This window comes from Coregonus clupeaformis, unplaced genomic scaffold (assembly GCF_020615455.1).
Source record: "Coregonus clupeaformis isolate EN_2021a unplaced genomic scaffold, ASM2061545v1 scaf2421, whole genome shotgun sequence".
NCBI lineage: Eukaryota > Metazoa > Chordata > Actinopteri > Salmoniformes > Salmonidae > Coregonus > Coregonus clupeaformis.
In genome coordinates this window covers 32,911-46,341 of record NW_025535875.1, presented here as the reverse complement: position 1 = coordinate 46,341, position 13,431 = coordinate 32,911, and the positions used below count along the sequence as shown (strand labels likewise).

General features: G+C 45.5%; 1 protein-coding gene across 1 annotated transcript in view; it reads left to right on the top strand.

Moving 5' to 3' along the window:
- The window catches only part of LOC121565226 (LIM and calponin homology domains-containing protein 1-like), a gene marked incomplete at its 3' end in the record, with an annotated part of 43,912 nt that overhangs the window by 2,022 nt on the left and 28,459 nt on the right, over window positions 1–13,431 (top strand). Inside the window, exon 2 of the mRNA XM_045219509.1 lies at window positions 12,773–12,874. Within this exon, the coding sequence (XP_045075444.1) occupies window positions 12,773–12,874 (102 nt within the window). The remainder of the gene's footprint in view (window positions 1–12,772; window positions 12,875–13,431) is intronic.

The following is a 13,431-nucleotide window of genomic DNA, read 5'->3' as shown; positions in this document are numbered from 1 at the left end:
GTGACAACATGGTAGCTATGGAGAACCATAAGGACCCAGTGACATGGTAGCTATGGAGAACCATAAGGACCCAGTGACAACATGGTAGCTATGGAGAACCATAAGGACCCAGTGACAACATGGTAGCTATGGAGAACCATAACGACCCAGTGACAACATGGTAGCTATGGAGAACCATAAGGACCCAGTGACAACATGGTAGCTATGGAGAACCATAAGGACCCAGTGACAACATGGTAGCTATGGAGAACCATAAGGACCCAGAGACAACATGGTAGCTATGGAGAACCATAAGGACCCAGTGACAACATGGTAGCTATGGAGAACCATAAGGACCCAGTGACAACATGGTAGCTATGGAGAACCATAAGGACCCAGAGACAACATGGTAGCTATGGAGAACCATAAGGACCCAGAGACAACATGGTAGCTATGGAGAACCATAACGACCCAGTGACAACATGGTAGCTATGGAGAACCATAAGGACCCAGTGACAACATGGTAGCTATGGAGAACCATAAGGACCCAGTGACAACATGGTAGCTATGGAGAACCATAAGGACCCAGAGACAACATGGTAGCTATGGAGAACCATAAGGACCCAGAGACAACATGGTAGCTATGGAGAACCATAAGGACCCAGTGACAACATGGTAGCTATGGAGAACCATAACGACCCAGTGACAACATGGTAGCTATGGAGAACCATAAGGACCCAGTGACAACATGGTAGCTATGGAGAACCATAACGACCCAGTGACATGGTAGCTATGGAGAACCATAAGGACCCAGTGACAACATGGTAGCTATGGAGAACCATAAGGACCCAGTGACAACATGGTAGCTATGGAGAACCATAAGGACCCAGTGACAACATGGTAGCTATGGAGAACCATAAGGACCCAGTGACAACATGGTAGCTATGGAGAACCATAAGGACCCAGTGACAACATGGTAGCTATGGAGAACCATAAGGACCCAGTGACAACATGGTAGCTATGGAGAACCATAAGGACCCAGTGACAACATGGTAGCTATGGAGAACCATAAGGACCCAGTGACAACATGGTAGCTATGGAGAACCATAAGGACCCAGTGACAACATGGTAGCTATGGAGAACCATAAGGATCCAGTGACAACATGGTAGCTATGGAGAACCATAAGGACCCAGTGACAACATGGTAGCTATGGAGAACCATAAGGACCCAGTGACAACATGGTAGCTATGGAGAACCATAAGGACCCAGTGACAACATGGTAGCTATGGAGAACCATAAGGACCCAGTGACAACATGGTAGCTATGGAGAACCATAAGGACCCAGTGACAACATGGTAGCTATGGAGAACCATAAGGACCCAGTGACAACATGGTAGCTATGGAGAACCATAAGGACCCAGTGACAACATGGTAGCTATGGAGAACCATAAGGACCCAGTGACAACATGGTAGCTATGGAGAACCATAAGGACCCAGTGACAACATGGTAGCTATGGAGAACCATAAGGACCCAGAGACAACATGGTAGCTATGGAGAACCATAAGGACCCAGTGACAACATGGTAGCTATGGAGAACCATAAGGACCCAGTGACAACATGGTAGCTATGGAGAACCATAAGGACCCAGTGACAACATGGTAGCTATGGAGAACCATAAGGACCCAGTGACAACATGGTAGCTATGGAGAACCATAAGGACCCAGAGACAACATGGTAGCTATGGAGAACCATAAGGACCCAGAGACAACATGGTAGCTATGGAGAACCATAAGGACCCAGTGACATGGTAGCTATGGAGAACCATAAGGACCCAGTGACAACATGGTAGCTATGGAGAACCATAAGGACCCAGTGACAACATGGTAGCTATGGAGAACCATAAGGACCCAGTGACATCATGGTAGCTATGGAGAACCATAAGGACCCAGTGACAACATGGTAGCTATGGAGAACCATAAGGACCCAGTGACAACATGGTAGCTATGGAGAACCATAAGGACCCAGTGACATGGTAGCTATGGAGAACCATAAGGACCCAGTGACAACATGGTAGCTATGGAGAACCATAACGACCCAGTGACATGGTAGCTATGGAGAACCATAAGGACCCAGAGACAACATGGTAGCTATGGAGAACCATAAGGACCCAGTGACATGGTAGCTATGGAGAACCATAAGGACCCAGTGACAACATGGTAGCTATGGAGAACCATAAGGACCCAGTGACAACATGGTAGCTATGGAGAACCATAAGGACCCAGTGACAACATGGTAGCTATGGAGAACCATAAGGACCCAGTGACAACATGGTAGCTATGGAGAACCATAACGACCCAGTGACATGGTAGCTATGGAGAACCATAAGGACCCAGTGACAACATGGTAGCTATGGAGAACCATAAGGACCCAGTGACAACATGGTAGCTATGGAGAACCATAAGGACCCAGTGACAACATGGTAGCTATGGAGAACCATAAGGACCCAGTGACAACATGGTAGCTATGGAGAACCATAAGGACCCAGTGACAACATGGTAGCTATGGAGAACCATAAGGACCCAGTGACAACATGGTAGCTATGGAGAACCATAAGGACCCAGTGACAACATGGTAGCTATGGAGAACCATAAGGACCCAGTGACATGGTAGCTATGGAGAACCATAAGGACCCAGTGACAACATGGTAGCTATGGAGAACCATAAGGACCCAGTGACAACATGGTAGCTATGGAGAACCATAAGGACCCAGTGACAACATGGTAGCTATGGAGAACCATAAGGACCCAGTGACAACATGGTAGCTATGGAGAACCATAAGGACCCAGAGACAACATGGTAGCTATGGAGAACCATAACGACCCAGTGACAACATGGTAGCTATGGAGAACCATAACGACCCAGTGACAACATGGTAGCTATGGAGAACCATAAGGACCCAGTGACAACATGGTAGCTATGGAGAACCATAACGACCCAGTGACAACATGGTAGCTATGGAGAACCATAAGGACCCAGTGACATGGTAGCTATGGAGAACCATAAGGACCCAGTGACAACATGGTAGCTATGGAGAACCATAAGGACCCAGTGACAACATGGTAGCTATGGAGAACCATAAGGACCCAGTGACATGGTAGCTATGGAGAACCATAACGACCCAGAGACAACATGGTAGCTATGGAGAACCAGAAGGACCCAGAGACAACATGGTAGCTATGGAGAACCATAACGACCCAGTGACAACATGGTAGCTATGGAGAACCATAAGGACCCAGTGACAACATGGTAGCTATGGAGAACCATAAGGACCCAGTGACAACATGGTAGCTATGGAGAACCATAAGGACCCAGTGACAACATGGTAGCTATGGAGAACCATAAGGACCCAGAGACAACATGGTAGCTATGGAGAACCATAAGGACCCAGTGACAACATGGTAGCTATGGAGAACCATAAGGACCCAGTGACATGGTAGCTATGGAGAACCATAAGGACCCAGTGACAACATGGTAGCTATGGAGAACCATAAGGACCCAGTGACAACATGGTAGCTATGGAGAACCATAAGGACCCAGTGACAACATGGTAGCTATGGAGAACCATAACGACCCAGTGACAACATGGTAGCTATGGAGAACCATAACGACCCAGTGACAACATGGTAGCTATGGAGAACCATAAGGACCCAGTGACAACATGGTAGCTATGGAGAACCATAAGGACCCAGTGACAACATGGTAGCTATGGAGAACCATAAGGACCCAGTGACAACATGGTAGCTATGGAGAACCATAAGGACCCAGTGACAACATGGTAGCTATGGAGAACCATAAGGACCCAGTGACAACATGGTAGCTATGGAGAACCATAACCGACCCAGTGACAACTGGTAGCTATGGAGAACCATAAGGACCCAGTGACAACATGGTAGCTATGGAGAACCATAACGACCCAGTGACAACATGGTAGCTATGGAGAACCATAAGGACCCAGTGACAACATGGTAGCTATGGAGAACCATAAGGACCCAGTGACAACATGGTAGCTATGGAGAACCATAACGACCCAGTGACAACATGGTAGCTATGGAGAACCATAACGACCCAGTGACAACATGGTAGCTATGGAGAACCATAACGACCCAGTGACAACATGGTAGCTATGGAGAACCATAAGGACCCAGTGACAACATGGTAGCTATGGAGAACCATAAGGACCCAGTGACAACATGGTAGCTATGGAGAACCATAAGGACCCAGTGACAACATGGTAGCTATGGAGAACCATAAGGACCCAGTGACAACATGGTAGCTATGGAGAACCATAAGGACCCAGTGACAACATGGTAGCTATGGAGAACCATAAGGACCCAGTGACAACATGGTAGCTATGGAGAACCATAAGGACCCAGAGACAACATGGTAGCTATGGAGAACCATAAGGACCCAGTGACAACATGGTAGCTATGGAGAACCACAAGGACCCAGTGACAACATGGTAGCTATGGAGAACCATAAGGACCCAGTGACAACATGGTAGCTATGGAGAACCATAAGGACCCAGTGACAACATGGTAGCTATGGAGAACCAGAAGGACCCAGTGACAACATGGTAGCTATGGAGAACCATAAGGACCCAGTGACAACATGGTAGCTATGGAGAACCATAAGGACCCAGTGACAACATGGTAGCTATGGAGAACCATAAGGACCCAGTGACAACATGGTAGCTATGGAGAACCATAAGGACCCAGTGACAACATGGTAGCTATGGGGAGAACCATAAGGACCCAGTGACAACATGGTAGCTATGGAGAACCATAAGCTGACCCAGTGACAACATGGTAGCTATGGAGAACCATAAGGACCCAGTGACAACATGGTAGCTATGGAGAACCATAAGGACCCAGTGACAACATGGTAGCTATGGAGAACCATAAGCACCCAGTGACAACATGGTAGCTATGGAGAACCATAAGGACCCAGTGACAACATGGTAGCTATGGAGAACCATAACGACCCAGTGACAACATGGTAGCTATGGAGAACCATAAGGACCCAGTGAAGAACCTTGTAGTGTGTGATGAGCGTCAGTGCTACATGGTTTAGTGTGCTCACCACTACGCTAGCAACACAAACAACACTACAGCAAATACGGCCGTTTAATGGAAGAGGCTCACCGACATTAGGATTTTTATTAAGTAGCTTTGGATAAAAGTGTCTGCTAAATGGCATATATTATGGACCTGGAGAGCTAGCCTCAAGGAGGTGCAGGCTTTAGTTCCAGCCCAATTGGTAGAGCATGGCGCTTGTAACGCCAGGGTAGTGGGTTCGATCCCCGGGACCACCCATACGTAAAAAAGTATGCACACATGATTGTAAGTCGCTTTGGATAAAAGCGTCTGCTAAATGGCATATATATGTTTTTTTAACACCACTGACTCAGCTGATCATAGTGTTGGTGGTGAGTTACTGATCAGGTGATTCAAGAGTTAATGATGGTTTAGCACTGGAACGGAGACAGTTAACGTCCTAGAGCAGGGTTATTCAACTCTTACCCTACAAGGACCAGAGCCTACTGGTTTTACGTTCTACCGGACCATTAATCGCACCCACTTGGTGTCCCGGGTCTAAATCAGTCCCTGATTAGAGGGGAAGAATGAACAAACAGCAGTGGAACTGGCTTCAGGCCCTGATTAGAGGGGAAGAATGAACAAACAGCAGTGGAACTGGCTTCAGGCCCTGATTAGAGGGGAAGAATGAACGAAACAGCAGTGGAACTGGCTTCAGTCCCTGATTAGAGGGGGAAGAATGAACAAAACAGCAGTGGAACTGGCTTCAGTCCCTGATTAGAGGGGAAGAATGAACAAACAGCAGTGGAACTGGCTTCAGTCCCTGATTAGAGGGGAAGAATGAACAAACAGCAGTGCAACTGGCTTCAGTCCCTGATTAGAGGGGAAGAATGAACAAACAGCAGTGGAACTGGCTTCAGGCCCTGATTAGAGGGGAAGAATGAACAAACAGCAGTGGAACTGGCTTCAGGCCCTGATTAGAGGGGAAGAATGAACAAACAGCAGTGCAACTGGCTTCGCAGTCCCTGATTAGAGGGGAAGAATGAACAAACAGCAGTGGAACTGGCTTCAGTCCCTGATTAGAGGGAAGAATGAACAAACAGCAGTGGAACTGGCTTCAGGCCCTGATTAGAGGGGAAGAATGAACAAACAGCAGTGCAACTGGCTTCAGTCCCTGATTAGAGGGAAGAATGAACAAACAGCAGTGGAACTGGCTTCAGTCCCTGATTAGAGGGGAAGAATGAACAAACAGCAGTGGAACTGGCTTCAGTCCCTGATTAGAGGGAAGAATGAACAAACAGCAGTGGAACTGGCTTCAGTCCCTGATTAGAGGGAAGAATGAACAAACAGCAGTGGAACTGGCTTCAGTCCCCTGATTAGAGGAAGAATGAACAAACAGCAGTGGAACTGGCTTCAGTCCCCTGATTAGAGGGAAGAATGAACAAACAGCAGTGGAACTGGCTTCAGTCCCTGATTAGAGGGAAGAATGGAACAAACAGCAGTGGAACTGGCTTCGGTCCCTGATTAGAGGGGAAGAATGAACAAACAGCAGTGGAACTACCAGTCCCCTAGATTAGAGGAAGAATGAACAAACAGCAGTGGAACTGGCTTCAGTCCCTGATTAGAGGAAGAATGAACAAACAGCAGTGGAACTGGCTTCAGTCCCTGATTAGAGGAAGAATGAACAAACAGCAGTGCAACTGGCTTCAGTCCCTGATTAGAGGAAGAATGAACAAACAGCAGTGGAACTGGCTTCAGTCCCTAATTAGAGGAAGAATGAACAAACAGCAGTGCAACTGGCTTCAGGCCCTGATTAGAGGGGAAGAATGAACAAACAGCAGTGGAACTGGCTTCAGTCCCTGATTAGAGAGGGGAAGAATGAACAAACAGCAGTGGAACTGGCTGAGCCCTGATTAGAGGAAGAATGAACAAACAGCAGTGCAACTGGCTTCAGTCCCTGGATTAGAGGGGAAGAATGAACAAACAGCAGTGGAACTGGCTTCAGTCCCTGATTACAGGGAAGAATGAACAAGAACAGCAGTGGAACTGGCTAGTCCCTGATTAGAGGGGAAGAAATGAACAAACAGCAGTGCAACTGGCTTAGGCCCTGATTAGAGGGGAAGAATGAACAAACAGCAGTGGAACTGGCTTCAGGCCCTGATTAGAGGGGAAGAATAAACAAACAGCAGTGCAACTGGCTTCAGGCCCTGATTAGAGGAAGAATGAACAAACAGCAGTGCAACTGGCTTCCAGGCCCTGATTAGAGGGAAGAATGAACAAACAAGCAGTGCAACTGGCTTCAGGCCCTGATTAGAGGGGAAGAATGAACAAAACAGCAGTGGAACTGGCTTCAGTCCCTGATTAGAGGAAGAATGAACAAACAGCAGTGCAACTGGCTTCAGTCCCTGATTAGAGGGAAGAATGAACGAAAGACAGCAGTGGAACTGGCTTCAGTCCCTGATTGAGGGGAAGAATGAAGCAAACAGCAGTGGAACTGGCTTCAGTCCCTGATTAGAGGGGAAGAATGAACAAACAGCAGTGCAACTGGGCTTCAGGCCCTGATTAGAGGGGAAGAATGAACAAACAGCAGTGGAACTGGCTTCAGGCCCTGATTAGAGGGGAAGAATGAACAAACAGCAGTGCAACTGGCTTCAGGCCCTGATTAGAGGAAGAATGAACAAACAGCAGTGGAACTGGCTTCAGGCCCTGATTAGAGGGGAAGAATGAACAAACAGCAGTGTCAACTGGCTTGTGCAGGCCCTGATTAGAGGGTGTAAAGTGAACAAACAGCAGTGCAACTGGCTTCCAGGCCCTGATTAGAGGGGAAGAATGAACAAACAGCAGTGGAACTGGCTTCAGTCCCTGATTAGAGGGGAAGAATGAACAAACAGCAGTGCAACTGGCTTCAGGCCCTGATTAGAGGGGAAGAATGAACAAACAGCAGTGGAGACTGGCTTCGGGCCCTGATTAGAGGGGAAGAATGAAGCAAACAGCAGTGCAACTGGCTTTTAGGCCCTGATTAGAGGGGAGAATGAACAAACAGCAGTGGAACTGGCTTCAGGCCCTGATTAGGGGGAAGAATGAACAAACAGCAGTGGAACTGGCTTCAGTCCCTGATTAGAGGGGAAGAATGAACAAACAGCAGTGGAACTGGCTTCAGTCCCTGATTAGAGGGAAGAATGAACAAACAGCAGTGGAACTGGCTTCAGTCCCTGATTAGAGGGGAAGAATGAACAAACAGCAGTGGAACTGGCTTCAGGCCCTGATTAGAGGGGAAGAATGAACAAACAGCAGTGGAACTGGCTTCAGGCCCTGATTAGAGGGGAAGAATGAACAAACAGCAGTGGAACTGGCTTCAGTCCCTGATTAGAGGGGAAGAATGAACAAACAGCAGTGGAACTGGCTTCAGTCCCTGATTAGAGGGGAAGAATGAACAAACAGCAGTGGAACTGGCTTCAGTCCCTGATTAGAGGGGAAGAATGAACAAACAGCAGTGCAACTGGCTTCAGTCCCTGATTAGAGGGGAAGAATGAACAAACAGCAGTGGAACTGGCTTCAGTCCCTGATTAGAGGGGAAGAATGAACAAACAGCAGTGGAACTGGCTTCAGGCCCTGATTAGAGGGGAAGAATGAACAAACAGCAGTGCAACTGGCTTCAGTCCCTGATTAGAGGGGAAGAATGAACAAACAGCAGTGGAACTGGCTTCAGTCCCTGATTAGAGGGAAGAATGAACAAACAGCAGTGGAACTGGCTTCAGTCCCTGATTAGAGGGGGAAGAATGAACAAACAGCAGTGGAACTGGCTTCAGTCCCTGATTAGAGGGGAAGAATGAACAAACAGCAGTGGAACTGGCTTCAGTCCCTGATTAGAGGGGAAGAATGAACAAACAGCAGTGGAACTGGCTTCAGGCCCTGATTAGAGGGGAAGAATGAACAAACAGCAGTGGAACTGGCTTCAGGCCCTGATTAGAGGGGAAGAATGAACAAACAGCAGTGGAACTGGCTTCAGGCCCTGATTAGAGGAAGAATGAACAAACAGCAGTGGAACTGGCTTCAGTCCCTGATTAGAGGGAAGAATGAACAAACGCAGTGGAACTGGCTTCAGTCCCTGATTAGAGGGGGAAGAATGAACAAACAGCAGTGGAACTGGCTTCCCAGTCCCCTGATTAGAGGGGGAAGAATGAACAAACAGCAGTGGAACTGGCTTCAGTCCCTGATTAGAGGGGAAGAATGAACAAACAGCAGTGGAACTGGCTTCAGTCCCTGATTAGAGGGGAAGAATGAACAAACAGCAGTGGAACTGGCTTCAGGCCCTGATTAGAGGGGAAGAATGAACAAACAGCAGTGGAACTGGCTTCCAGAGTTCAGTTAGAGGTTTAAAGATTGATTGATTGATTGATTGATTGATTGATTGATTGATTGATTGACAGAGGCAGGGGGCGAGGGGAAAGTGTTTGTGTGAGAGAGAGAGAGAACTTAAATACTAAATTAAATTACTTGGGATCTGTATAAGTGCAACGAGAATTGTGCTAAGAAAAATTGGTATCGAAAATAAGCTATAGTACATGAGGAGGTTAAGAAATGGTCTGATAAGAACACTAGCTATAAATGGTCTGATAAGAACACGAGCTATAAATGGTCTGATAAGAACACTAGCTATAAATGGTCTGATAAGAACACGAGCTATAAATGGTCTGATAAGAACACGAGCTATAAATGGTCTGATAAGAACACGAGCTATAAATGGTCTGATAAGAACACGAGCTATAAATGGACTGATAAGAACACGAGCTATAAATGGTCTGATAAGAACTACGAGCTATAAATGGTCTGATAAGAACCACGAGCTATAAATGGTCTGATAAGAACACGAGCTATAAATGGTCTGATAAGAACACGAGCTATAAATGGACTGATAAGAACACGAGCTATAAATGGTCTGTAAATGGTCTGATAAGAACACGAGCTATAAATGGTCTGATAAGAACACGAGCTATAAATGGTCTGATAAGAACACGAGCTATAAATGGTCTGATAAGAACACGAGCTATAAATGGTCTGATAAGAACACGAGCTATAAATGGACTGATAAGAACACGAGCTATAAATGGTCTGATAAGAACACGAGCTATAAATGGTCTGATAAGAACACGAGCTATAAATGGTCTGATAAGAACACGAGCTATAAATGGTCTGATAAGAACACGAGCTATAAATGGACTGATAAGAACACGAGCTATAAATGGACTGATAAGAACACGAGCTATAAATGGTCTGTAAATGGTCTGATAATAACACGAGCTATAAATGGTCTGATAAGAACACTAGCTATAAATGGTCTGATAAGAACACGAGCTATAAATGGTCTGATAAGAACACGAGCTATAAATGGTCTGATAAGAACACGAGCTATAAATGGTCTAATAAGAACACGAGCTATAAATGGACTGATAAGAACACGAGCTATAAATGGTCTGATAAGAACACGAGCTATAAATGGTCTGATAAGAACACGAGCTATAAATGGTCTGATAAGAACACGAGCTATAAATGGTCTGATAAGAACACGAGCTATAAATGGACTGATAAGAACACGAGCTATAAATGGTCTGTAAATGGTCTGATAAGAACACGAGCTATAAATGGTCTGATAAGAACACGAGCTATAAATGGTCTGATAAGAACACGAGCTATAAATGGTCTGATAAGAACACGAGCTATAAATGGTCTGATAAGAACACGAGCTATAAATGGACTGATAAGAACACGAGCTATAAATGGTCTGATAAGAACACGAGCTATAAATGGTCTGATAAGAACACGAGCTATAAATGGTCTGATAAGAACACGAGCTATAAATGGTCTGATAAGAACACGAGCTATAAATGGACTGATAAGAACACGAGCTATAAATGGACTGATAAGAACACGAGCTATAAATGGTCTGTAAATGGTCTGATAATAACACGAGCTATAAATGGTCTGTAAATGGTCTGATAAGAACACGAGCTATAAATGGTCTGATAATAACACGAGCTATAAATGGTCTGATAAGAACACTAGCTATAAATGGAGAATAAATATTAAGATGCGTATTTTATGTAAGTTAATGTTCCTAAGCGTGGTGAAGTCGCATACCGCAACCTGACCCCAGCAGAAACTAAACAATGTATACAACATTTACTCAGTACAAAATTGTCAGAAAATGCCAGAGATACTGCATGGTTGATTTCTGTAAGGTGTTTCCATTTGACATTTTAATCATTTAGCAGACGCTCTTATCCAGAGCGACTTCCCAGAGCGTTTACCAGTGCTTGCTGTAGTAAAGTGGAGCTGTTTTGTTAAAAGTAAATGTCATATTGCTGAACTGTAGTGATGAAGAGGAGTTTAGAACACCTTTTTTTTATTGAACTGCTACAGAACTAAAGAAATATGGGACCTGATGAGAAGTATTGATTTTGATGTATGTATAAACCCCAAGACAGTCTTTCAGTGTTTTTTTGATACTCACATGGATGACAATACTAAAGATCTACGGTGAACAATACGATGCGGAAGACAAGATGTAGGGTACTAGGGGTTAACTAGCCCACCCAAGGAACAATGTCTAATTGCTGACACAAAAAACAAAGTAACGTTTGGAAGAACATTGGTATGTGGATGACGGTCATGCTGAGGTGAATAAACTAGAAAGGGAAATAAATGGCTACAGTTTACACTTAAAAAAAAAAAGTATTTCATTAAATGTTGTTTTTAGAAAATATGTGTTTTTTGAAAGTACTGGGGTAACTGCAAGTTGTCCTACAAAAGTTCCGTGGACACTATTAAATATGTAAATCATGTTAATTTGCCTAATAATGAACCCATGTATTGATGTGAAAACCGATTTGTATTTATTTGAATTAAGCTATTATGTTTGTAAAATAAATGTAAAAAAAAAAAAACTTTAATAAAGATAATTTTAAACATAAAAAATAAAGGGAGAGAGCGAGAAAGGGGGGATATGAAAAAATAATAATTATATATATATATATATATATATAATAATGTATGCACTCACTAACTGTAAATCGCTCTGGATATGAGCGTCTATTAAATGAGTAAAATGTAATGTAAATGGAGCGCTGTGGTCTTCAGAGGGCATTTGCCCAGATCAGAGCTGGCAGGCGACAGCGCGTCGCCGTGGTTACAGACGCAGTTATCAGCTCCACCGTTACGCTTCTCTGGCGCGCCGTGCCAACAGCTTCACGTTGCCTCGCCAGCTGACCGGAATTATAGCGCCACTTTTTGTAAAACACACACACACACACACACACACACACACACACACCGCCCCAACCCCCGCCTCCAACATACTTCTATCCTCCCCGTCCCGCGGGCAGCAGGAGCGGCTGCTGGGCGCCTGTCTCGCACCTGGCCGGTTGAAGGTTATTTTTAGTGGCGGGTTGGTTGGTGTTGCAGTGTGGGAGTCGGGATAGCTCACTCTCCTCTACAGCCCAACCGGGAGACGCTCACGCCGAGTTACGGAGAAACCTGGGAGAATAACGGGTATAACACATACTGGCCCTCCGTGAGCGGCGGAATAACAAGCCCAGCTGTCCGGTAAGCGTTAAGGGACGACATTACCGAGCTTTTCTTAACGGAGCCAGGATATTTAAACCCTACGAGCGCACCGTAGCCTACTGAAGCCGTTGTCAGAGATGGCCAGCACCGGGGGCTGAGTGCGAGGAACCTCATCTTCCCCAGGACGAATCGAGACATCCCGAGCCTGCATTCAGAGAGGCGCAGAAGTGGATCGAGGTAAGATGTGTATGTATGGAGACCGGGGTTATAAATGTTATATTGCAGTAGGGGATTCTGGAGACCGGGGTTATGAATGTTATATTGCAGTAGGGGATTCTGGAGGCCGGGGTTATAAATGTTATATTGCAGTAGGGGATTCTGGAGACCGGGGTTATAAATGTTATATTGCAGTAGGGGATTCTGGAGACCGGGGTTATAAATGTTATATTGCAGTAGAAGGTTCTGGAGGCCGGGGTTATAAATGTTATATTGCAGTAGAAGGTTCTGGAGGCCGGGGTTATAAATGTTATATTGCAGTAGAAGGTTCTGGAAGCCGGGGTTATAAATGTTATATTGCAGTAGAAGGTTCTGGAAGCCGGGGTTATAAATGTTATATTGCAGTAGGAGGTTCTGGAGACCAGGGTTATAAATGTTCTATTGCAGTAGGTTTTTCTGGACCGGAGACCTGGGACTGGGATAGCCTATAAATGTACTATTGCCCCGTCACCTGTTGTCTCGCAGGGTGTCCGGTTACGGCTTCACTAGAAGGCACAATGTGGGACATTACTGCTGCG